The 27,430-nt window shown below is 46.4% G+C and overlaps 1 protein-coding gene across 1 annotated transcript in view; it reads left to right on the top strand.

The window, feature by feature from the left end:
- The window catches only part of LOC118372987 (disintegrin and metalloproteinase domain-containing protein 19), a 56,360-nt gene that overhangs the window by 3,102 nt on the left and 25,828 nt on the right, over positions 1-27,430 (top strand). Inside the window, exons 2-3 of the mRNA XM_052487813.1 lie at positions 334-455; positions 5,099-5,169. Of these exons, the coding sequence (XP_052343773.1) occupies positions 334-455; positions 5,099-5,169 (193 nt within the window). The remainder of the gene's footprint in view (positions 1-333; positions 456-5,098; positions 5,170-27,430) is intronic.

Below are 27,430 nucleotides of genomic sequence, written 5' to 3'. Positions count from 1 at the left end.
GTTATTACTTTTATTTTTACGTTTTACTTCTCTATTATTTCTCTATTGTCTTTCTCTCTGCACTGTTGGGAAGGGCCCGTAAGTAAGTATTTCACTGTTAGTCTATACCTGCTGTTTTACGAAGCATGTGACAGACATTTATTTGAGTTGATTTTACAATGACTACACAAGCTTGTTGTATTATATTTTATCAGGAGACATCATATTCAAACCTGTCTAAGAAAATGAAGTGCACTGGCTTAATTGAGAAATCAAATCAACCAACAAATCTTTCAATAAACTGTTACCTTCTACTGTCCCCTTTGTTGACATGCTTGTAAATCCTTTGTGTAGAGGAGCAGAGACCGAGCCCTCAGGAGAACAGTCACAGAATAGAACACAGAGAGAGCTATGAGATTACCTATCCACACTGGTTGCAGCCTGCAAGACACAGGAGGTCCGTCCATGGAGAGAAGGTGAGATCTGATCTTATCACTGACATTCCCTACTAACTCAGAGACATGATTGTCCTCTGAAATAGCACAACACATTTTACATGTTACATGTTAGAGAGGTATCATGTTAGATATAATGCTAGAGAGATATAGAGTACATTCGAAAAGTATTCAGACCCCTTGACTTTTTCCACATTTTGTTACGTTACAGCCTTATTCTAAAGTAGATTTTTTTTAAATCCTCCTTAATCTACTCACAATACCCCATATAGATATAATGTTAGAGATAATGCTAGAGATATATAATGTTAGAGTGAGATAATGCTAGAGAGATACACTGTTAAAGAGAGATAATGCTAGAGATATATAATGTTAGAGTGAGATAATGCGAGAGATATAATGCTAGAGATATAATGTTAAAGAGATATAATGTTAGAGTGATGTACTGTTAATGAGATAATGCTAGAGATATATAATGTTAGAGTGAGATAATGCGAGAGATATAATGCTAGAGATATAATGTTAAAGAGATATAATGTTAGAGATAATGCTAGAGAGAGATAATGTTAGAGTGATGTACTGTTAATGAGATAATGCTAGAGATATATAATGTTAGAGTGAGATAATGCTCGAGAGATATAATGTTAGAGTGATGTACTGTTAAAGAGATAATGCTAGAGATATATAATGTTAGAGTGAGATAATGCTAGAGAGATATAATGTTAGAGTGAGATAATGCTAGAGAGATATAATGTTAGAGTGATGTACTGTTAAAGAGATAATGCTAGAGAGATATAATGTTAGAGTGATGTACTGTTAAAGAGATAATGCTAGAGCTGATTCAAATCATCCAAGCTTTTTGATGAGTTGATCATTTGAATCAGCTGTATTGCTTGGTAGAAAACAAAATGTTTACCCCTTTGGGTCCCCCGGACCAGGATTGAGAACCAGTGTGCTAGAGAGATATAATTTCGCATAAAATGTTAGATATAATGCTAGATACAACATTAGAGACATTTAATTTAGGAGAGATATGTTAGATGTAATTTTAGATATAATGTTCAATATAATGCTAGAAAGATATAATGCCAGACATATCATTTCAGATATAATGTTACATATAATGCTAAAGAGATATAATGTTAAATAGATATAATGCTAGAGAGATATCATGTTAGAAATATATATTGTTCAATATAATTCTAGAGATCTATAATTTGAGATATTATGTTAGAGCTATATACCATTATTTGTACGTTTAGAGAGATACAATGTCAGAGAGAATGTTAGAGAGATATAATTTTAGATGTAATGTTAGAGAGATATACTCCTATTTATAAGGTTAGAGAGATATAGTGTTAGAGAGATATAATGTTCGAGAGATATGATGCAGGAGATGTAATGTTAAAGAATAATGTTAGAGAGATATAATGCCAGAGATATGATGTTAGAGAGATATAATTGTAGAGATATATAATGCAATAGAGATATAATGCTAGAGAGATATTGTCACGCCCTGGTCGAAGTATTTTGTGTTTTTCTTCATGTATTTGGTCAGGCCAGGGTGTGACATGGGTTTTTGTATGTGGTGTGTAGCTTAGAGGGATTGTAGCTTAGTGGGGTGTTCTAGGAGAGTCTATGGCTGTCTGAAGTGGTTCTCAATCAGAGGCAGGTGTTTATCATTGTCTCTGATTGGGAACCATATTTAGGAAGCCATATTCTTTGGTTGTATTGTGGGTGATTGTCCTTAGTGTCTTGATGTCCTTATTCTGTGTTAGTTTGCACCAGTTTAGGCTGTTTCGGTTTTCGTTACGTTAATTGTCTTGTAGTGTTTGTGTTTATTCGTGTTTACGTTGTTTGATTAAACATGGATCGCAATATACACGCTGCAGTTTGGTCCGACTCTCCTTCACCACATAAACCGTGACAGATATAACGCTAGAGAGATATAATGCTAGAGAGATATAATGTTAGATAGAGATGATGTTAGAGAGATATGCCAGAGAGATATGTTAGATATAATGCTAGAGAGATATAATGTTAGATAGAGATGATGTTAGAGAGATGTTAGATATCTTCTCTTCCCTCTGCTCAAACTTTCTCCAACCTATCTCCTGATTCTGCCTCCTCAACCCTCCTCTCCTCCCTTACTGCATCCTTTGACTCCCTATGTCCCCTATCCTCCAGGCCGGCTCGGTCCTCCCCTCCCGCTCCGTGGCTCGACGACTCATTGCGAGCTCACAGAACAGGGCTCCGGGCAGCCGAGCGGAAATGGAGGAAAACTCGCCTCCCTGCGGACCTGGCATCCTTTCACTCCCTCCTCTCTACATTTTCCTCCTCTGTCTCTGCTGCTAAAGCCACTTTCTACCATTCTAAGTTCCAAGCATCTGCCTCTAACCCTAGGAAGCTCTTTGCCACCTTCTCCTCCCTCCTGAATCCTCCCCCCTCCCTCCTCCCTCTCTGCAGATGACTTCGTCAACCATTTTGAAAAGAAGGTCGATGACATCCGATCCTCGTTTGCTAAGTCAAACGACACCGCTGGTTCTGCTCACACTGCCCTACCCTATGCTCTGACCTCTTTCTCCCCTCTCTCTCCAGATGAAATCTCGCGTCTTGTGACGGCCGGCCGCCCAACAACCTGCCCGCTTGACCCTATCCCCTCCTCTCTTCTCCAGACCATTTCCGGAGACCTTCTCCCTTACCTCACCTCGCTCATCAACTCATCCCTGACCGCTGGCTACGTCCCTCCCGTCTTCAAGAGAGCGAGAGTTGCACCCCTTCTGAAAAAACCTACACTCGATCCCTCCGATGTCAACAACTACAGACCAGTATCCCTTCTCTCTTTTCTCTCCAAAACTCTTGAGCGTGCCGTCCTTGGCCAGCTCTACCGCTATCTCTCTCAGAATGACCTTCTTGATCCAAACCAGTCAGGTTTCAAGACTAGTCATTCAACTGAGACTGCTCTTCTCTGTATCACGGAGGCGCTCCGCACTGCTAAAGCTAACTCTCTCTCCTCTGCTCTCATCCTTCTAGACCTATCGGCTGCCTTCGATACTGTGAACCATCAGATCCTCCTCTCCACCCTCTCCGAGTTGGGCATCTCCGGCGCGGCCCACGCTTGGATTGCGTCCTACCTGACAGGTCGCTCCTACCAGGTGGCGTGGCGAGAATCTGTCTCCTCACCACGCGCTCTCACCACTGGTGTCCCCCAGGGCTCTGTTCTAGGCCCTCTCTTATTCTCGCTATACACCAAGTCACTTGGCTCTGTCATAACCTCACATGGTCTCTCCTATCATTGCTATGCAGACGACACACAATTAATCTTCTCCTTTCCCCCTTCTGATGACCAGGTGGCGAATCGCATCTCTGCATGTCTGGCAGACATATCAGTGTGGATGACGGATCACCACCTCAAGCTGAACCTCAGCAAGACGGAGCTCCTCTTCCTCCCGGGGAAGGACTGCCCGTTCCATGATCTCGCCATCACGGTTGACAACTCCATTGTGTCCTCCTCCCAGAGCGCTAAGAACCTTGGCGTGATCCTGGACAACACCCTGACGTTCTCAACTAACATCAAGGCGGTGTCCCGTTCCTGTAGGTTCATGCTCTACAACATCCGCAGAGTACGACCCTGCCTCACACAGGAAGCGGCGCAGGTCCTAATCCAGGCACTTGTCATCTCCGTCTTGATTACTGCAACTCGCTGTTGGCTGGGCTCCCTGCCTGTGCCATTAAACCCCTACAACTCATCCAGAACGCCGCAGCCCGTCTGGTGTTCAACCTTCCCAAGTTCTCTCACGTCACCCCGCTCCTCCGCTCTCTCCACTGGCTTCCAGTTGAAGCTCGCATCCGCTACAAGACCATGGTGCTCGCCTACGGAGCTGTGAGGGGAACGGCACCTCAGTACCTCCAGGCTCTGATCAGGCCCTACACCCAAACAAGGGCACTGCGTTCATCCACCTCTGGCCTGCTCGCCTCCCTACCACTGAGGAAGTACAGTTCCCGCTCAGCCCAGTCAAAACTGTTCGCTGCTCTGGCCCCCAATGGTGGAACAAACTCCCTCACGACGCCAGGACAGCGGAGTCAATCACCACCTTCCGGAGACACCTGAAACCCCACCTCTTCAAGGAATACCTAGGATAGGGTAAGTAAGGGTAGGTAATCCTTCTCCCCCAACAAGATTTAGATGCAAGTGGCTGTTCCACTGGTTGTCATAAGGTGTATGCACCAATTTGTAAGTCGCTCTGGATAAGAGCGTCTGCTAAATGACTTAAATGTAAATGTAATGTAAAGATATAATGTTAGATATAATGCTAGAGATATAATGTTAGAGATGATGCTAGAGAGATATAATGTTAGATATAATGCTAGAGATATAATGTTAGAGATGATGCTAGAGAGATATAATGTTAGAGATGATGCTAGAGAGATATAATGTTAGATAGAGATGATGCTAGAGAGATATAATGTTAGATATGATGCTAGAGAGATATAATGTTAGATATGATGCTAGAGAGATATAATGCTAGAGAGATATAATGTTAGATAGAGATGATGCTAGAGAGATATAATGTTAGATATAATGCTAGAGAGATATAATGCTAGAGAGATATAATGTTAGAGGTGATGCTAGAGAGATATTATTCTATTTCTCTGCTTTTCAGCACCCGTCTGAGGCAGAGGTCCTCATCACAGCTGAGGGAGAGGAGATGACACTCCGTCTGCACAGGAATGAGTAAGAACCTTACTGTACCATACCATAAAATACTGTTTTAGTGTCTTTGGCTATGCCGGATTAAGTGATATCACATGCTATTCTTGTAAGGGTTTTCCTTAGGTGAAGTAGAAGCGGACCAAAATGCGACGTGGTTTCTTTGATTAATGTTTAATAACAAGATAAACACGAACACTACAAAAACAATAAACGTGGAAAACCAAAAACAGCCCTATCTGGTGCAAAACACAGAGACAGGAACAATCACCCACAAACACACAGTGAAACCCAGGCTACCTAAGTATGATTCTCAATCAGAGACAGCTAATGACACCTGCCTCTGATTGAGAACCATACTAGGCCGAAACATAGAAAAACAAACAGACTGCCCACCCAACTCACGCCCTGACCATACTAAATAAATACAAAACAAAGGAAATAAAGGTCAGAACGTGACAATTCTATAAAATAATTTCTCCGTAATTAATATTACCTGATTGAGCTAATCATGTAAGTGTAATTAACTAGAGAGTCGGGGCACCACAAAATAATATTTATGGAGCTGTTATCTTTTGAATAAACTCTTAAAGACCTAGTAATATTTTACATCAATAGCAGTCAATATTAATTGTCATCTTAATTCAGTCTCATCTGAAAGTTGTAAATTCTTGGTTATCTGCACAAACCCTGGCTAACAAGTTGAATCAGCAATACAAAATTGGGTTTAATCATTTATTTACTAAATACCTAACTAATCACACAGAATTACACATACACATAATTAAATCATAACTTGATTACAAATTACATCAAAGGAAAACGTCCCTAGCCGGCGGAACAGATATGACAGCTGGTTACACAAAAGAAAAGGGGCTGGGTTTGAGTGAAAGAGCGCTAAGACTGAGGAACAAAGGGCGAAGCTGTGCTATCGTAAATACAATATCTTATGCATTCTAAATTATCACCCATTTGGAAAAGGAAAATGCAATAAATATTTACTCTGAGCCACGCTTCAGTAGGTTGGTGGTAGATGGAAGGTCGTGTTGCCAAACCGAGTTCTTTGAAGAATGTCTCTGGTGGTCAATTGGATACGTTGTAGTAACGTCATTGTGTGATAGACGGGATACTCTGTCGGTTCCTTCCTAACCCTCGTTTGCAGCGGCTGTTGCTAACTCAACGGCTAGGAGGTATCACTTCTGTAGTGAATAAGAGTTCAGAGTTCATACCATTCGCAACCAACGCTCATGCTGATGTCGGCTTCGTTCTGTAGTTATTATCTGAACCATTCTAACATCGGACCATCGTCCTCACATCCTCGGAACAGGAGGTTACATTGTCGTCAAGGCTTTATATAGGAAGGGAGAGGAGGGCGTGTTTGAAAAGTTTTATAGCCCACTGATTGAGCAGAGACCTAACCTTATAAAAACCCAATTCTCACATTTTAGAAGCTAAAATCATATTTCATCTCATCACGAATAATTTCATATTCAAACATTTAAACTGAACAACAATTCCATGTGAATCCGATAACTCTGATGTGTAGACTTTCCACTGTAGAGTTTATTTCACCTTATCATTGATGAGAATGTCTCAGATGACAACCGAACTGACATCATATTCATTAAGTACCACCGCATATGTTTAATTGGTCGGATTACCAGAATATAGTTCATTTCCCCCCACCTTCTGATGTTCCCAGAATCTCTATGTTAAACCAAAGGGGTTTGCAAATGTAACATCAGTAGGGTAGAGAGAGGGGGAAAGAGGTATTATGACTGTCATAAACCTACCCCCAGGCCAACGTCATGGCACTGTACTATACCATTCCTTACTGTACTGTTCCATAGCATACTGTACCATACCATAAAATACTGTACTATACCATAACATGCTGTACTATACCATAACATGATGTACTATACCATAACATGATGTACTATACCATAACATGATGTACTATACCATAACATGCTGTTATTATACCATAACATGATGTATTATACCATAACATGATGTATTATACCATAACATGATGTATTATACCATAACATGATGTATTATACCATAACATGATGTATTATACCATAACATGATGTACTATACCATAACATGATGTACTATACCATAACATGAAGTACTATACCATAACATGATGTACTATACCATAACATGCTGTTATTATACCATAACATGATGTACTATACCATAAAATACTGTACTATACCATAAAATACTGTACTATACCATAACATGAAGTACTATACCATAACATGATGTACTATACCATAACATGATGCACTATACCATAACATGAAGTGCTATACCATAACATGCTGTACTATACCATAACATGATGTACTATACCATAAAATACTGTACTATACCATAACATGAAGTACTATACCATAACATGCTGTACTATACCATAAAATACTGTACTATACCATAACATGAAGTACTATACCATAACATGATGTACTATACCATAACATGATGTACTATACCATAACATGATGTACTATACCATAACATGAAGTACTATACCATAACATGAAGTACTATACCATAACATGATGTACTATACCATAACATGCTGTACTATACCATAAAATACTGTACTATACCATAACATGAAGTACTATACCATAACATGCTGTACTATACCATAAAATACTGTACTATACCATAACATGAAGTACTATACCATAACATGATGTACTATACCATAACATGATGTACTATACCATAACATGCTGTACTATACCATAACATGAAGTACTATACCATAACATGAAGTACTATACCATAACATGATGTACTATTCCATAACATGAAGTACTATACCATAACATGATGTACTATACCATAACATGATGTACTATACCATAACATAGTGTACTATTCCATAACATGCTGTATCACACTGTACTATACTGTACTATACCACACACACACACACACACACACACACACACACACACACACAAAGGGGGTCTCAGACCTCATCCTTCAGGCTATCCCATATGTTTGAGTTTAGTTAGACAGATGTCAAAGTGAACATATGTTTTACATAGGGATGGAAGGAGAGGGGGATGGAGTAGAGAAAGATAGAGGGATGTCACCTGAGGGGAAACAGGAAGTGACTATCTTCTCCATCTGTTGAAAGTAGTGATGGACAGATGATGAGAGGAAAAGAAAATGACTTAGATGGAGGTTTTTCTGTCAACATTGATGCTGTAATGGCTAACGACACATTGACCCGTGTCACAGTCTCTCAGATCATCTGGCTAACAACACAATGACTGAGTCCCTATGGCCACAATACAGAGGGAGCGATTACATTAACTTCCAGGGAACAGCAGACTTCCACCTTTAGGATAGGAATGTCACGCATGGAATGTATTTCTATTAACAAACATAATGGAAAGACAACCCGTTCTGACAGTGGACAACATCAGTGAAAAATGAGGGGTGGGGAGTAGGATTAAACCTGTTGAATAAAGTTATGGTGGTGACCGGTGACACACACACACACACACACACACACACACACACACACACACACACACACACACACACACACACACACACACACACACACACACACACACACACACACACACACACACACACACACACACACACACACACACACACACAGAGAGAGAGAGAGAAAGAGTGTGACTCCGCTGTGTCTGGCTGACTCTCCCCTAAGGGAGAAGGCCTCAGCAGGTGGTCACATTACAGCTGGGGGAGTGATTAACATCAGGGTGTGTGTGTGTGTGTGTGTGTGTGTGTGTGTGTGTGTGTGTGTGTGTGTGTGTGTGTGTGTGTGTGTGTGTGTGTGTGTGTGTGTGTGTGTGTGTGTGTGTCATTAGCAGACATTCTTTGAAATGAGATAAGAGAGGTACTATTTTACTGAGGTTGTGCTTTAGTAATCTGACTGCTCAACATCCTCAGAGGAACCTGTAGTAATCTGACTGCTCACCATCCTCAGAGGAACCTGTAGTAATCTGACTGCTCAACATCCTCAGAGGAACCTTTAGTAATCTGACTGCTCAACATCCTCAGAGGAACCTTTAGTAATCTGACTGCTCAACATCCTCAGAGGAATCTGTAGTAATCTGACTGCTCACCATCCTCAGAGGAACCTGTAGTAATCTGGCTGCTCACCATCCTCAGAGGAACCTGTAGTAATCTGACTGCTCAACATCCTCAGAGGAACCTTTAGTAATCTGACTGCTCACCATCCTCAGAGGAACCTGTAGTAATCTGACTGCTCAACATCCTCAGAGGAACCTGTAGTAATCTGACTGCTCAACATCCTCAGAGGAACCTGTAGTAATCTGACTGCTCAACATCCTCAGAGGAACCTGTAGTAATCTGACTGCTCAACATCCTCAGAGGAACCTGTAGTAATCTGACTGCTCAACATCCTCAGAGGAACCTTTAGTAATCTGACTGCTCACCATCCTCAGAGGAACCTGTAGTAATCTGACTGCTCAACATCCTCAGAGGAACCTGTAGTAATCTGACTGCTCACCATCCTCAGAGGAACCTGTAGTAATCTGACTGCTCAACATCCTCAGAGGAACCTTTAGTAATCTGACTGCTCACCATCCTCAGAGGACCCTAGAAAAGAAAGCCTTCTCCCAGCCCAAGCCCCAGTCCCAACCCACACTTGTACCCCTACGTCAACCCTTACCCCAGTCCTCTACCCCTCTACCCCAGCCCTCTACAGCAGTCCTCTACCCAAAGATCTCTTTACCCCAGTCCTCTACCCCTCTTCCCCAGCCCTCTACAGAAGTCCTCTACCCAAAGATCTCTTGACCCCAGTCCTTTACCCAGTCCTTTTTACCCCAGTCTTCTACCCCAGTCCTTTTTACCCCAGTCCTCTTTACCCCAGTATTCTACCCCAGTCATCTTTAACCCAGTCCGGTTTAACCCAGTCCTCTTTAACCCAGTCCTGTTTAACCCAGTCCTGTTTAACCCAGTCCTTTTTACCCCAGTATTCTACCCCAGTCATCTTTAACCCAGTCCGGTTTAACCCAGTCCTCTTTAACCCAGTCCTGTTTAACCCAGTCCTTTTTACCCCAGTCCTCTTTACCCCAGTCTTCTACCCCAGTCCTCTTTAACCCAGTCCTCTTTACCCCAGTCCTGTTTAACCCAGTCCTTTTTACCCCAGTCCTCTTTACCCCAGTCTTCTACCCCAGTCCTCTTTACCCCAGTCCTGTTTAACCCAGTCCTCTTTACCCCAGTCCTGTTTAACCCAGTCCTCTTTACCCCAGTCCTCTTTAACCCAGTCCTCTTTACCCCAGTCCTGTTTAACCCAGTCCTCTTTACCCCAGTCTTCTTTAACCCAGTCCTCTTTAACCCAGTCCTCTTTACCCCAGTCCTGTTTAACCCAGTCCTTTTTACCCCAGTCCTCTTTACCCCAGTCTTCTACCCCAGTCCTCTTTACCCCAGTCCTGTTTAACCCAGTCCTCTTTACCCCAGTCCTGTTTAACCCAGTCCTCTTTACCCCAGTCCTCTTTACCCCAGTCCTTTACCCCAGTCCTCTTTAACCCAGTCCTCTTTACCCCAGTCCTCTTTAACCCAGTCCTCTTTACCCCAGTCCTCTTTAACCCAGTCCTTTACACCAGTCCTCTTTACCCCAGTTCACTGCCCAGCCCTCTACACCAGTCCTCCTTGCCTCAGCTCTCTTTTTCCTTGAACTCTCCTCTCCAACAGTCCTCTACTGTCCTCCAGCCTCATCCCCCTGCTCCAGTCCTAGACCTCACCAGCCTTATCCCCCTGCTCCAGTCCTAAACCTCACCAGCCTTATCCCCTGCTCCAGTCCTAGACCTCACCAGCCTTATCCCCCTGCTCCAGTCCTAAACCTCACCAGCCTTATCCCCCTGCTCCAGTCCTAAACCTCACCAGCCTTATCCCACTGCTCCAGTCCTAAACCTCACCAGCCTTATCCCCCTGCTCCAGTCCTATACCTCACCAGCCTTATTCCCCTGCTCCAGTCCTATACCTCACCAGCCTTATCCCCGTGCTCCAGTCCTAAACCTCACCAGCCTCATCCCCCTGCTACAGTCCTAAACCTCACCAGCCCTATCCCCTGCTTCAGTCCTATACCTCACCAGCTTTATCCCCCTGCTCCAGTCCTATACCGCACCAACCCTATCCCCCTGCTCCAGTCCTATACCTCACCAGCCTTAATCCCCTGCTCCAGTCCTAAACCTCACCAGCCTCATCCCCCTGCTCCAGTCCTAAACCTCACCAGCCTCATCCCCCTGCTCCAGTCCTATACCGCACTAACCCTATCCCCTGCTCCAGTCCTAGACCTCACCAGCCTTATCCCCCTGCTCCAGTCCTATACCTCACCAGCCTTAATCCCCTGCTCCAGTCCTATACCTCACCAGCCTTATCCCCCTGCTCCAGTCCTAAACCTCACCAGCCTCATCCCCCTGCTCCAGTCCTAAACCTCACCAGCCTCCAGTCCTAGTCTCACTAGCCTCCAGTCCTAAACCTCACCAGCCTCCAGTCCTAGTCTCACTAGCCTCCAGTCCTAAACCTCACCAGCCTCCAGTCCTAGTCTCACTAGCCTCCAGTCCTAAACCTCACCAGCCTCCAGTCCTAGTCTCACTAGCCTCCAGTCCTAAACCTCACCAGCCTCCAGTCCTAGTCTCACTAGCCTCCAGTCCTAAACCTCACCAGCCTCCAGTCCTAGTCTCACCAGCCTCCAGTCCTAGTCTCACTAGCCTCCAGTCCTAGTCTCACTAGCCTCCAGTCCTAAACCTCACCAGCCTCCAGTCCTAGTCTCACTAGCCTCCAGTCCTAAACCTCACCAGCCTCCAGTCCTAGTCTCACTAGCCTCCAGTCCTAAACCTCACCAGCCTCCAGTCCTCGTCTCCTCCCTCTCTCCTTCTCTCTCTCTTCCCCTCTCTATCACCTTATGTCTCCTCCCTCTCTCCTTCTCTCTCTCTTCCCCTTTCTATCACCTTATGTCTCCTCCCTCTCTCCTTCTCTCTCTCTTCCCCTCTCTATCACCTTATGTCTCCTCCCTCTCTCCTTCTCTCTCTCTTCCCCTCTCTATCACCTTATGTCTCCTCCCTCTCTCCTTCTCTCTCTCTTCCCCTCTCTATCACCTTATGTCTCCTCCCTCTCTCCTTCTCTCTCTCTTCCCTCCCACTCTCATTCTCTCTCTCTTCCCCTCTCTATCACCTTATGTCTCCTCCCTCTCTCCTTCTCTCTATCTTCCCCTCTCTATCACCTTATGTCTCCTCCCTCTCTCCTTCTCTCTCTCTTCCCCTCTCTATCACCTTATGTCTCCTCCCTCTCTCCTTCTCTCTCTCTTCTCCTCTCTATCACCTTATGTCTCCTCCCTCTCTCCTTCTCTCTCTCTTCCCCTCTCTATCACCTTATGTCTCCTCCCTCTCTCCTTCTCTCTCTCTTCCCCTCTCTATCACCTTATGTCTCCTCCCTCTCTCATTCTCTCTCTCTTCCCATCTCTATCACCTTATGTCTCATCCCTCCCTCCTTCTCTCTCTCTTCCCCTCTCTATCACCTTATGTCTCCTCCCTCTCTCCTTCTCTCTCTCTTCCCCTCTCTATCACCTTATGTCTCCTCCCTCTCTCCTTCTCTCTCTCTTCCCCTCTCTATCACCTTATGTCTCCTCCCTCTCTCCTTCTCTCTCTCTTCCCCTCTCTATCACCTTGTCTCCTCCCTCTCTCCTTCTCTCTCTCTTCCCCTCTCTATCACCTTATGTCTCCTCCCTCTCTCCTTCTCTCTCTCTTCCCCTCTCTATCACCTTATGTCTCCTCCCTCTCTCTTCCCCTCTCTATCACCTTATGTCTCCTCCCTCTCTCCTTCTCTCTCTCTTCCCCTTTCTATCACCTTATGTCTCCTCCCTCTCTCCTTCTCTCTCTCTTCCCCTCTCTATCACCTTATGTCTCCTCCCTCTCTCCTTCTCTCTCTCTTCCCCTTTCTATCACCTTATGTCTCCTCCCTCTCTCCTTCTCTCTCTCTTCCCCTCTCTATCACCTTATGTCTCCTCCCTCTCTCCTTCTCTATTTCAGTCTGTCTCCTTTGCTCTTGTCTTTGAATCACTTAATAATAAACCTGCTGTGAATTTGTGTGTGTGTGTGTGTGTGTGAGTGTTGCAGGGCTTTTAGTCTAATGAAAGGCTGTGTTGGGGCCAGAGGGGGACGGTGATTTGGTTAAGAGTCAGGCGGGGCTGTGCTGCTGACTCAGAGAGAGACAGAGAGAGAAGCAGAGAGAGAGAAATGGAAAGATGGAGAGGGAGAAAGAGAAAGATGGAGAGGGAGAAAGAGAGACATGGAAGGACAAGAGAAGGGTAGAGGTCAGGAAAGACGGGGGGAGTTAAGAAATGAGAGGAGACATTTGGTCGGTCGCGGGGGGAGGGTTATGTGGTTTTCAAATCTGTTTATTGTCCTGTTCCCCCCTGCACCTCGCCTCCCTCCCTACTCCATTCTTACAGTACATTAACCCTCTGCCTTGACAATAGAACTCCTCTGTCCAGCCCTCTCCTCTGTCCAACCCTCTCCTCTGTCCAACCCTCTCCTCTGTCCAACCCTCTCCTCTGTCCAACCCTCTCCTCTGTCCAACCCTCTCCTCTGTCCAACCCTCTCCTCTGTCCAACCCTCTCCTCTGTCCAACCCTCTCCTCTGTCCAACCCTCTCCTCTGTCCAACCCTCTCCTCTCTCCACTGCTCTCTGTCCATTCGTTTCCTCTCCTCTGTCCACCCCTCTCCTCTGTCCACCACTCTTCTCTGTCCACCACTCTCCTCTGTCCACTCCTTTCCACTCCTATCCTCTCCACCCCACTCCTCCATCATCCCCTCTCCTCCCTCTCCTCCCCTCTCATCTCCACTCCTCCCTCTCCACCCCTCTCCTCACCTCTCCTCTCATCCTTTTCCCAGTAGAGTAGTTTAAGCTTCAGGTCATCACGTCCCCCACTGTACAGTCAGGATGTAGAGAATGATGACCACACACAGAGACAGAAACCAGACAGACAGAAACCAGACCAGACAGACACCAGATAGACGCCCACACCAAACAGACACCAGACGAGACAGACACCAGATAGACGCCACACCAAACAGACACCAGACGAGACAGACACCAGATAGACACCATACCAGACAGACACCAGACAGACACCAGACAGACAGACACCAGACAGAGACATCTCTTCTCTCTGTGACTTTGGTACGTTTGATATATAACAGAGACATCTCTTCTCTCTGTGACTTTGGTACGTTTGCTATATAACAGAGACATCTCTTCTCTCTGTGACTTTGGTACGTTTGCTATATAACAGAGACATCTCTTCTCTCTCTCTTCTCTCTTCTTTCTTTCTTTCTTTCTTTCTTTCTTTCTTTCTTTTTTTCAGTTGATGTTTAGTCTTTCACCGCTACAGATCTATGTGCTTGTGTGACTTTAGCTTGACCCCCGGCTAAGACAGTCTGACACCCACACACACACACACACACACACACACACACACACACACACACACACACACACACACACACACACACACACACACACACACACACACACACACACACACACACACACACACACACATCCTCCCGGCTCTGCCATTGAAAGCCCCTTCATCATTAATTTCTGAGTAGCCTCTAGTTGCGTCATCCCTTGCCCCCCCTCCATTTAGCTCTAGTGAAGTCACACACACACACACACACTGAGAGACCCTGATGATGTCATCTGATACCAGGACGGAATGCGACCCACTGACCCGCCACTTTTCCCCCTCTCTCTCTATCCACATCTATCCATTTTTCCTCATCCCCCTCTCTCTCTATCCACATCTATCCATTTTTCCTCATCCCCCTCTCTCTCTATCCACATCTATCCATTTTTCCTAATCCCCCTCTCTCTCTATCCACATATATCCATCTTTCCGAATCCTCCCTCTTTCTCTATCCACATCTATCCATCTTTCCTAATCCTCCCTCTTTCTCTATCCACATCTATCCATCTTTCCTAATCCTCCCTCTTTCTCTATCCACATCTATCCATCTTTCCTAATCCTCCCTCTCTCTCTATCCACATCTATCCATTTTTCCTCATCCCCCTCTTTCTCTATCCACATCTATCCACCTTTCCTCATCCCCCTCTCTCTCTATCCACATCTATCCATCTTTCCTCATCCCCCTCTCTCTCTATCCACATATATCCATCTATCCTCATCCCCTCTCTCTCTATCCACATCTATCCATCTTTCCTCATCCCCTCTCTCTCTATCCACATCTATCCATCTTTCCTCATCCCCCTCTCTCTCTATCCACATCTATCCATCTTTCCTCATCCCCCTCTCTCTCTATCCACATCTATCCATCTTTTCTCATCCCTCTCTCTCTCTATCCACATCTATCCATCTTTCCTAATCCTCCCTCTCTCTCTATCCACATCTATCCATCTTTCCTCACCCCCCTCTCTCTCTATCCACATCTATCCATCTTTCCTCACCCCCCTCTCTCTCTATCCACATCTATCCATCTTTCCTCATCCCCCTCTCTCTCTATCCACATCTATCCATCTTTCCTCATCCCCTCTCTCTCTATCCACATATATCCATCTTTCCTCATCCCCCTCTCTCTCTATCCACATATATCCATCTTTCCTAATCCTCCCTCTCTCTCTATCCACATCTATCCATCTTTCCTCATCCCCTCTCTCTCTATCCACATCTATCCATCTTTCCTCATCCCTCTCTCTCTATATCCACATATATCCATCTTTCCGAATCCTCCCTCTTTCTCTATCCACATCTATCCATCTTTCCTAATCCTCCCTCTCTCTCTATCCACATCTATCCATCTTTCCTCACCCCCTCTCTCTCTATCCACATCTATCCATCTTTCCTCATCCCCCTCTCTCTCTATCTACATCTATCCATCTTTCCTAATCCTCCCTCTTTCTCTATCCACATCTATCCATCTTTCCTAATCCTCCCTCTTTCTCTATCCACATCTATCCATCTTTCCTAATCCCCCTCTCTCTCTATCCACATCTATCCATTTTTCCTCATCCCCCTCTCTCTCTATCCACATCTATCCATCTTTCCTCATCCCCCTCTCTCTCTATCCACATCTATCCATCTTTCCTCATCCCCCTCTCTCTCTATCCACATCTATCCATCTTTCCTCATCCCCCTCTCTCTCTATCCACATCTATCCATCTTTCCTCATCCCCCTCTCTCTCTATCCACATCTATCCATCTTTCCTCATCCCCCTCTCTCTCTATCCACATCTATCCATCTTTCCTAATCCTCCCTCTCTCTCTATCCACATCTATCCATCTTTCCTCATCCCCCTCTCTCTCTATCCACATCTATCCATCTTTCCTCACCCCCCTCTCTCTCTATCCACATCTATCCATCTTTCCTCATCCCCCTCTCTCTCTATCCACATCTATCCATCTTTCCTCATCCCCCTCTCTGTCTATCCACATCTATCCATCTTTCCTAATCCTCCCTTTCTCTCTATCCACATCTATCCATCTTTCCTCATCCTCCCTCTCTATCCACATCTATCCATCTTTCCTCATCCTCCCTCTCTATCCACATCTATCCATCTTTCCTCATCCTCCCTCTCTCTCTATCCACATCTATCCAACTTTCCTAATCCTCCCTCTCTCTCTATCCACATCTATCCATCTTTCCTCATCCTCCCTCTCTATCCACATCTATCCATCTTTCCTCATCCTCCCTCTCTCTCTATCCACATCTATCCATCTTTCCTAATCCTCCCTCTTTCTCTATCCACATCTATCCATCTTTCCTCATCCTCCTCTCTCTCTATCCAAATCTATCCATCTTTCCTAATCCTCCCTCTCTCTCTATCCACATCTATCCATCTTTCCTCATCCCCTCTCTGTCTATCCACATCTATCCATCTTTCCTCATCCCCCTCTCTCTCTATCCACATCTATCCATCTTTCCTAATCCTCCCTCTCTCTCTATCACATCTATCCATCTTTCCTCATCCTCCCTCTCTCTCTATCCACATCTATCCATATTTCCTAATCCTCCCTCTCTCTCTATCCACATCTATCCATCTTTCCTCATCCTCCCTCTCTCTCTACCCACATCTATCCATCTTTCCTCATCCCCTCTCTCTCTATCCACATCTATCCATCTTTCCTAATCCTCCCTCTTTCTCTATCTCAGTCTCTCTCTCTTTCTTGCCTCTCCTCTCTCCCTCTTCCTCCCTCTCTTTCTCTCCTCCTCCTCTCTCTATCTCTCTCTGTCTTTCGTTCGTGACTGAACCAAGTCTTTTGTCTTAGCCCTGCTCTCAGACTAGCTGGTTCTCAATCACAGCATCTGTCTGGAGCCTGGACTCCATAACCCAGACCCCAAAACCCATTGTGCATACACTCAACAACAAAATAAAGGAACTAGTTGTAATAGTAAAATGCACAAGCTGCAATTTCGAAATTGGGTATTGCATCGTCAGTTCCTCTTGTCATGTCAGTCATTGCATACATTAGAGAGCTATTTATAACTTGTCAGAAATACGTTTTAAACCTTGTAAATGTTCTGCAAAAGAGAGAGACAGAGAACTGTTTCCTGTACCATCTTAATTACATGTTGTGTCTGTGTGTTTGTAACTGTAGTGTCAGGAGTCAGACCCATCACTGTCAGGCTGTAACCTCCCTAGTACCATCACTGTGTCAGGCTGTAACCTCCCTAGGACCATCACTGTGTCAGGCTGTAACCTCCCCTAGGACCATCACTGTGTCAGGCTGTAACCTCCCTAGGACCATCACTGTGTCAGGCTGTAACCTCCCTAGGACCATCACTGTGTCAGGCTGTAAACTCCCCTAGGACCATCACTCCATCACTGTGTCAGGCTGTAACCTCCCCTAGGACCATCACTGTGTCAGGCTGTAACCTCCCTAGGACCACCACTGTGACAGGCTGTAACTTCCCCTAGGACCATCACTGTGTCAGGCTGTAACCTCCCCTAGGACCATCACTGTGTCAGGCTGTAACCTCCCCTAGGACCATCACTGTGTCAGGCTGTAACCTCCCTAGGTCCATCACTGTGACAGGCTGTAACCTCCCCTAGGACCATCACTGTGTCAGGCTGTAAACTCCCCTAGGACCATCACTCCATCACTGTGTCAGGCTGTAACCTCCCTAGGACCATCACTGTGACAGGCTGTAACCTCCCCTAGGACCATCACTGTGTCAGGCTGTAACCTCCCCTAGGACCATCACTGTGTCAGGCTGTAACCTCCCTAGGACCATCACTGTGTCAGGCTGTAACCTCCCTAGGTCCATCACTCCATCACTGTGTCAGGCTGTAACCTACCCTAGGACCATCACTGTGACAGGCTGTAACCTCCCCTAGGACCATCACTGTGACAGGCTGTAAACTCCCCAGGACCATCACTGTGTCAGGCTGTAACCTCCCCTAGGACCATCACTGTGTCAGGCTGTAACCTCCCCTAGGACCATCACTGTGTCAGGCTTTAACCTCCCCCAGGACCACCACTGTGTCAGGCTGTAACCTCCCCTAGGACCATCACTGTGTCAGGCTGTAACCTCCCTAGGACCATCACTGTGTCAGGCTGTAACCTCCCTAGGACCACCACTGTGTCAGGCTGTAATCTCCCTAGTACCATCACTGTGTCAGGCTGTAACCTCCCCTAGAACCATCACTGTGTCAGGCTGTACCCTCCCCTAGTACCATCACTGTGTCAGGCTGTAACCTCCCCTAGGACCATCACTGTTTCAGGCTGTAACCTCCCCTAGGACCATCACTGTGTCAGGCTGTAACCTCCCCTAGTACCATCACTGTGTCAGGCTGTACCCTCCCCTAGTACCATCACTGTGTCAGGCTGTAACCTCCCCTAGGACCATCACTGTGTCAGGCTGTAACCTCCCCTAGGACCATCACTGTGACAGGCTGTAAACTCCCCAGGACCATCACTGTGTCAGGCTGTACCCTCCCCTAGTACCATCACTGTGTCAGGCTGTAACCTCCCCTAGGACCATCACTGTGTCAGGCTGTAACCTCCCTAGGACCATCACTGTGTCAGGCTGTAACCTCCCCTAGGACCATCACTGTGTCAGGCTGTAACCTCCCTAGGACCATCACTGTGTCAGGCTGTAACCTCCCCTAGGACCATCACTGTGTCAGGCTGTACCCTCCCCTAGTACCATCACTGTGTCAGGCTGTAACCTCCCCTAGGACCATCACTGTTTCAGGCTGTAACCTCCCCTAGGACCATCACTGTGTCAGGCTGTAACCTCCCTAGTACCATCACTGTGTCAGGCTGTACCCTCCCCTAGTACCATCACTGTGTTAGGCTGTAACCTCCCCTAGGACCATCACTGTGTCAGGCTGTAACCTCCCCTAGGACCATCACTGTGACAGGCTGTAAACTCCCCAGGACCATCACTGTGTCAGGCTGTACCCTCCCCTAGTACCATCACTGTGTCAGGCTGTAACCTCCCTAGGACCATCACTGTGTCAGGCTGTAACCTCCCCTAGGACCATCACTGTGTCAGGCTGTAACCTCCCCTAGGACCATCACTGTGTCAGGCTGTAACCTCCCCTAGGACCATCACTGTGTCAGGCTGTAACCTCCCCTAGAACCATCACTGTGTCAGGCTGTACCCTCCCCTAGTACCATCACTGTGTCAGGCTGTAACCTCCCCTAGGACCATCACTGTTTCAGGCTGTAACCTCCCCTAGGACCATCACTGTGTCAGGCTGTAACCTCCCCTAGTACCATCACTGTGTCAGGCTGTACCCTCCCCTAGTACCATCACTGTGTCAGGCTGTAACCTCCCTAGGACCATCACTGTGTCAGGCTGTAACCTCCCCTAGGACCATCACTGTGACAGGCTGTAAACTCCCCCAGGACCATCACTGTGTCAGGCTGTACCCTCCCCTAGTACCATCACTGTGTCAGGCTGTAACCTCCCCTAGGACCATCACTGTGTCAGGCTGTAACCTCCCCTAGGACCATCACTGTGTCAGGCTGTAACCTCCCCTAGGACCATCACTGTGTCAGGCTGTAACCTCCCCTAGGACCATCACTGTCAGGCTGTAACCTCCCCTAGGACCATCACTGTGTCAGGCTGTAACCTCCCTAGTACCATCACTGTGTCATGCTTTAACCTCCCATAAGGACTGCCAACTCAGTACTGGTCAGCACGATGATAGCTGACTGGGATTAGTATCACACAGATAAAGAGAGAGGGAGAGAAGAGAGAGAGAGAGAGAGAGGGAGAAGTTAGAGAGCAAGCGAGAAATAATAAAAGAGGGAGAAAGATGGAGAGAGGCAAACGAGAAAGAGAGAATGAGAGAAAAGGAGAGAGAGGAGAGAGAGAGACGGCTCTCAAAGCAGAGGTGAGAGGAGGAGGAGGAGGGAAAAGATTACATGAGAGATACGGGGAGAGAGCGAGAAAGGTTGCAGACTCTACATAAATGTCATAGCAGCACAGTCTACCTTTGCCCAGTGCAGTGGGATGTCATCCAGATACAGTGAACCCTAATGAGTATTAATGTGTTACCTGTTGTGCTGCTGGGGGCTGTGTGTGGCCTGTGCTGGAGGGAGGGAGGGAGGGAGGGAGGGAGGGAGGGAGGGGGAGGGAGGGAGGGGGTTGTATCTTCATAACCATCAGAGTGGTTGTTTGTTGGGGATGGAACAGGTCTTGTCTCCCCCTCTCTCGACTCTGCCCCAGAATTCTAAAGGAGAGAGACAAAAATGCTCACTCATCCTCCTCCCCCTCTTCCCCACTCCTCCTGTTTTCTCTTTTAGTACACTCCCCCTCTAAGAAATTGAATGGTGAATGGGATATCATTTACATTTTAATGTACATGATTCCATATATGTTATTTCAGTTTTGATGTCATCACTATTATTCTTCAGTGTAGAAAATAGTAAAAATAAGGAAAACCCCTAGAATGAGTAGGTGTGTCCAACATTTTGACTGGTTCTGTATATTTATTTAAATATATTTTATTATTTTCCCCTAACCCTTCCACCCCTCCCCTAATTGGAGTAAACTAATGTACAACAATACTTAGGCTTCTACTTCATCTTCCAGTTCATACATACTACATACAGTGCCTTGCGAAAGTATTCGGCCCCCTTGAACTTTGCGACCTTTTGCTACATTTCAGGCTTCAAACATAAAGATATAAAACTGTATTTTTTTTGTGAAGAATCAACAACAAGTGGGACACAATCATGAAGTGGAACGACATTTATTGGATATTTCAAACTTTTTAACAAATCAAAAACGGAAAAATTGGGTCGTGCAAAATGATTCAGCCCCCTTAAGTTAATACTTTGTAGCGCCACCTTTTGCTGCGATTACAGCTGTAAGTCGCTTGGGGTATGTCTCTATCAGTTTTGCACATCGAGAGACTGAAATTTTTTCCCATTCCTCCTTGCAAAACAGCTCGAGCTCAGTGAGGTTGGATGGAGAGCATTTGTGAACAGCAGTTTTCAGTTCTTTCCACAGATTCTCGATTGGATTCAGGTCTGGACTTTGACTTGGCCATTCTAACACCTGGATTAATTATTTTTGAACCATTCCATTGTAGATTTTGCTTTATGGTTTGGATCATTGTCTTGTTGGAAGACAAATCTCCGTCCCAGTCTCAGGTCTTTTGCAGCCTCCATCAGGTTTTCTTCCAGAATGGTCCTGTATTTGGCTCCATCCATCTTCCCATCAATTTTAACCATCTTCCCTGTCCCTGCTGAAGAAAAGCAGGCCCAAACCATGATGCTGCCACCACCATGTTTGACAGTGGGGATGGTGTGTTCAGGGTGATGGGCTGCGTTGCTTTTACGCCAAACATAACGTTTTGCATTGTTGCCAAAAAGTTCAATTTTGGTTTCATCTGACCAGAGCACCTTCTTCCACATGTTTGGTGTGTCTGCCAGGTGGCTTGTGGCAAACTTTAAACAACACTCTTTATGGATATCTTTAAGAAATGGCTTTCTTCTTGCCACTCTTCCATAAAGGCCAGATTTGTGCAATATACGACTGATTGTTGTCCTATGGACAGAGTCTCCCACCTCAGCTGTAGATCTCTGCAGTTCATCCAGAGTGATCATGGGCCTCTTGGCTGCATCTCTGATCAGTCTTCTCCTTGTATGAGCTGAAAGTTTAGAGGGAGGGCCAGGTCTTGGTAGATTTGCAGTGGTCTGATACTCCTTCCATTTCAATATTATCACTTGCACAGTGCTCCTTGGGACGTTTAAAGCTTGGGAAATATTTTTGTATCCAAATCCGGCTTTAAACTTCTTCACAACAGTATCTCGGACCTGCCTGGTGTGTTCCTTGTTCTTCATGATGCTCTCTGCGCTTTTAACGGAGACTATCACAGTGCAGGTGCATTTATACGGAGACTTGATTACACACAGGTGGATTGTATTTATCATCATTTAGGTCAACGTTGGATCATTCAGAGATCCTCACTGAACTTCTGGAGAGAGTTTGCTGCACTGAAAGTAAAGGGGCTGAATCATTTTGCACGCACAATTTTTCAGTTTTTGATTTGTTAAAAAGATTGAAATATCCAATAAATGTCGTTCCACTTCATGATTGTGTCCCACTTGATGTTGATTCTTCACAAAAAAAAAATACAGTTTTATATCTTTATGTTTGAAGCCTGAAATGTGGCAAAAGGTTGCAAAGTTCAAGAGGGCCGAATACTTTCGCAAGGCACTGTACATTTCACAGACAGTATATTTTACATTAGTTATCTTTTGTTTTTTTTTGTCCCAATCTTCAGCTCCCTTCATCCCCTCCCATATATCTCTGAACACCATCCAGTCCCAGCCTTCAGCTCCCTCAACCCCTCCCATATATCTCTGAAGACCATCCAGTCCCAGCCTTCAGCTCCCCTCATCCCCTCCCATCTATCTCTGAACACCATCCAGTCCCAGCCTTCAGCTCCCCTCAACCCCTCCCATCTATCTCTGAAGACCATCCAGTCCCAGCCTTCAGCTCCCCTCAACCCCTCCCATCTATCTCTGAAGACCATCCAGTCCCATCCTTCAGCTCCCCTCAACCCCTCCCATCTATCTCTGAAGACCATCCAGTCCCAGCCTTCAGCTCCCCTCAACCCCTCCCATCTATCTCTGAACACCATCCAGTCCCAGCCTTCAGCTCCCCTCAACCCCTCCCATATATCTCTGAACACCATCCAGTCCCAGCCTTCAGCTACCCTCAACCCCTCCCATCTATCTCTGAAGACCATCCAGTCCCAGCCTTCAGCTCCCCTCAACCCCTCCCATCTATCTCTGAAGACCATCCAGTCCCAGCCTTCAGCTCCCCTCAACCCCTCCCATATATCTCTGAAGACCATAAAGTTTTCTATTTGCCATATATTTTTCAACTGTGCTGTGATTTTTCACAAAAGTGCCGAACCTTCCTATTCCCACAGTTTCTACGGATTGTAAATTAAAGATTAACACCTTTGCTAAGAGTATTATTATATTATTGCTCTATTGACCATGACTTATCAAATCACCCAGCAGTGCTATTTGCAGAGTTAGCTCCAAGAAATGTTATTTTTTTTCAGCCATTCCCAAACCTGCGACCAAAAACTGCCATCATTCTATTGCATGCAATAATTCTGTGTAATAATTTAAATTGAAAAACTCTATGTTTTGAATCCGGTGTCGTTTTGTGTATCAGTTCATAAACCATGTGCCATGGAATCGGTACATTTAAAATCTCTTCCCAACTATATTTGCAACCTGTATGGTGCAGCTGTACATTTTTCATCCTTAAATGAAACTGGTATACTTTTTAATTTATCACTTTAGCCAATTTTGGCTAAATGTATTTTATCAAACAAAACTCTGCTATATTTTGTCTCTGGTACCCTCAGGATGACAAATCAGAGCAGGATTACTGAATGTAAGTACATTATTTACCTTTAGAGGTGAATGTATCCAACCAGTTGCCGTGATAAAAGTGTTTTGTTGTTGTGCACTTTCTTCAAACAACAGCATGGTATTTTTCACTGTTAACTGGACACTGCTGTTAGATTATCAAGCATGTAAGCGTTCTGCCTATATACGACATGTCTATGTCCCGGAAAGTTCGCCGTTGTTTACAGCGTCATTCTAGTCACGTTAGCGCAAGTTAGCAACAACCGTCCCGGTTTAGGGACACCGATCCCATAGAAAAGTGAACTGGGATTTGACTAAAGAATTAATCAGGGTGATATTTCCACAAATAGACAAGTGTTGTCCTTTCCATGGTTGCAAAATCTTATCTAATTTGGCTAACTTTCTATTAAAATTCATTGTATCTTTTGTGATATGAATACTGAGTTTGTCCACTTCACCGTCGGACCATTTTATTGGTAAACTACACGGTAATGTAAAAGTAGCATTTTTCAGTGATCCAATACGTAATATAGGGGGCACTTATCATAATTCAGTTTTAATCTAGAGGGGTTAGAAAAAGTATATAGATCCTCTATGAGGCTGTGCAGGGAACCAAAAATAATTTAAAAGAAAACATAAATCGTCAGTGTACAATAACACCTTTGTTTTTAAGACCTGAATTTTGTAGCCTCTTGAAGTTATTTTTGGATCCAATTTTAATAGTTGACATTTCAATGGCCATAATAAAATATATATATGGCGATAGTGGACAGCCTTGTTTTCCTCCTATTGACAATTGAATACTTTCCGAGAAGTAGCCATTATTGACTATTTTTCACCTGGGGTTACGATACATAGTTTAAACCCATTGTATAAGAGTTTCTCTTTTCTACTTTATCAAAGGCCTTTTCAAAGTCAGCTATGAATACCAGACCTCGTTTCCCAGATATTTCATAGTGTTCTATTGTTTCCAGTACTTGTCTTATATTATCTCCAGTCTATCGTCCATGTAAGAAACCTGTCTGATTTGAATGAATAATATCCGATAATGTAACGGGATTCTTCCTGGGAAGGGGAGGCGGACCAAAATGCAGCGTGGTTATAATTCATGGTTCTTTAATAAAGAAACTATACATGAAAAAACTACAAAACAAGAAACGTGAAAACCCGAAACAGTCCTGTGTGGTACAAACACTGACACAGGAGACAACCACCCACAAAACCCAACACAAAACAGGCTACCTAAATATGGCTCCCAATCAGAGACAATGACTAACACCTGCCTCTGATTGAGAACCATATCAGGCCCAAACACAGAAACAGACAAAAAAGACATCCAACATAGAATGCCCACTCAGATCACACCCTGACCAAACAAAACATAGAAACATACAAAGCAAACTATGGTCAGGGTGTGACAGTAGCCCCACCCCCAAGGTGCGGACTCCGGCCACAAAACCTGAACCTATTGGGGAGGGTCTGGGTGGGCATCTGTCCGCGGTGGCGGCTCTGGTGCTGGACGTGGCCCCCACTTCACCATAGTCTTAGTCCGCCTCATTGTCCGCTTCCGTGGCCTCCTAACCACGGCGACCCTTCTAAAATGACCCCACTGGACTGAGGGTCAGCTCGGGACAGAGGGTCAGCTCGGGACAGAGGGGCAGCTCGGGACAGAGGGGTAGCTCCGTACTGGCTCATGACTCTGGCAGATCCTGGCTGACTGACGGCTCTGGCGGATCCTGGCTGACTGACGGCTCTGGCGGATCCTGGCTGACTGGCGGCTCTGGCGGATCCTGGCTGAATGGCGGATCCTGGTTGACTGGTGGCACTGGCGGATCCTGGCTGACTGGCAGCTCTGGCGGATCCTAAAATGAGGGTCAGCTCGGGACAGAGGGGCAGCTCGGGACAGAGGGGCAGCTCGGGACAGAGGGGTAGCTCCGTACTGGCTGACGACTCTGGCAGATCCTGGCTGACTGGCGGCTCTGGCGGATCCTGGCTGACTGGCGGCTCTGGCGGATCCTGGCTGAATGGCGGATCCTGGCTGACTGGCGGCACTGGCGGATCCTGGCTGACTGGCGGCTCTGGCGGATCCTGGCTGACTGGCGGCTCTGACGGATCCTGGCTGAATGGCGGCTCTGCCGGATCCTGGCGGCACTGGCGGATCCTGGCTGACTGGCGGATCCTGGCTGATTGGCGGCACTGGCGGCTCCTGGCTGACTGGCGGCACTGGCGGCTCCTGGCTGACTGGCGGCACTGGCGGCTCCTGGCAGACTGGCGGCACTGGCGGCTCCTTGCAGACTGACGGCTCTGATGGCGCTGGGCAGACGGGTAGCTCAGGCGGCACTGGGCAGACTGGAGTTTCCGGCAGCGCTGGACAGGAGGGAGACTCCGGCAGTGCTGGACAGGAGGGAGACTCCGGCAGCGCTGGACAGACCGGGAGACTCCGGCAGCGCTGGACAGGCGGGAGACTTCGGCAGCGCTGGACAGGCGGGAGACTCCGGCAGCGCTGGACAGGCGGGAGACTCTGGCAGCGCTGGACATACGAGGCACACTGTAGGCCTGGTGCGTGGTGCCGGCACTGGTTGGTACTGGGCCGAGGACACGCACCTCAGGGCGAGTGCAGGGAGCTGCCACCGGAGGGCTGATGCGTGGTGGTGGTGCCGAATAGACCGGACCGTGCAGGCGCACTGGAGCTCTTGAGCAACGAGCCTGCCCAACCTTACCTGGTTGAATGCTCCCGGTCGCCCTGCCAGTGCGGCGAGGTGGAATAGCCCACACTGAGCAATGCAGGCGAACCGGGGACACCATGCGCAAGGCTGGTGCCATGTAAGCCGGCCCAAGGAGACTCACTGGAGACCAGATGCGTAGAGCCGGCCGATACGCGGAGCTGGTATGTACCGCACCTGGCTATGCACCCACACTGGAGACACCGTGCACTCCACAGCATAAAACACGGTGACTGCCCAGTCTCTCTCGCCCTCCGGTAAGCACAGGAAGTTGGTGCAGGTCTCCTACCTGGCTTCGACATACTTCCTGTGTGACTCTCGGGCTTCCATCCACGCCGCCGTGCTGCCTCCTCATACCAGCGCCTCTCCGCCGTGCTGCCTCCTCATACCAGCGCCTCTCCGCCTTCTCTGCCTCCAGCTCTTCTTTGGGGCGGCGATATTCTCCTGGCTGTTATTAGAGGCTTTTATTCTCTATCTTGGTTAGGCCAGGGTGTTTCTAGAGTGGGCATTCTAGTTTCTTTATTTCTATGTTGGTGTGGTTCCCAATCAGAGGCAGCTGTCTATTGTTGTCTCTGATTGGGGATCATATATAAGTTGTCCTTTTTTGTTTGTGTTTTGTGGGTAGTTGTTTTCTGTGTAGTGTCTGC

Source organism: Oncorhynchus keta, chromosome 30 (assembly GCF_023373465.1).
Source record: "Oncorhynchus keta strain PuntledgeMale-10-30-2019 chromosome 30, Oket_V2, whole genome shotgun sequence".
Lineage (NCBI taxonomy): Eukaryota > Metazoa > Chordata > Actinopteri > Salmoniformes > Salmonidae > Oncorhynchus > Oncorhynchus keta.
Note: the sequence above shows the minus strand (reverse complement) of the source record. Positions and strands in the feature narration are given on the sequence as shown.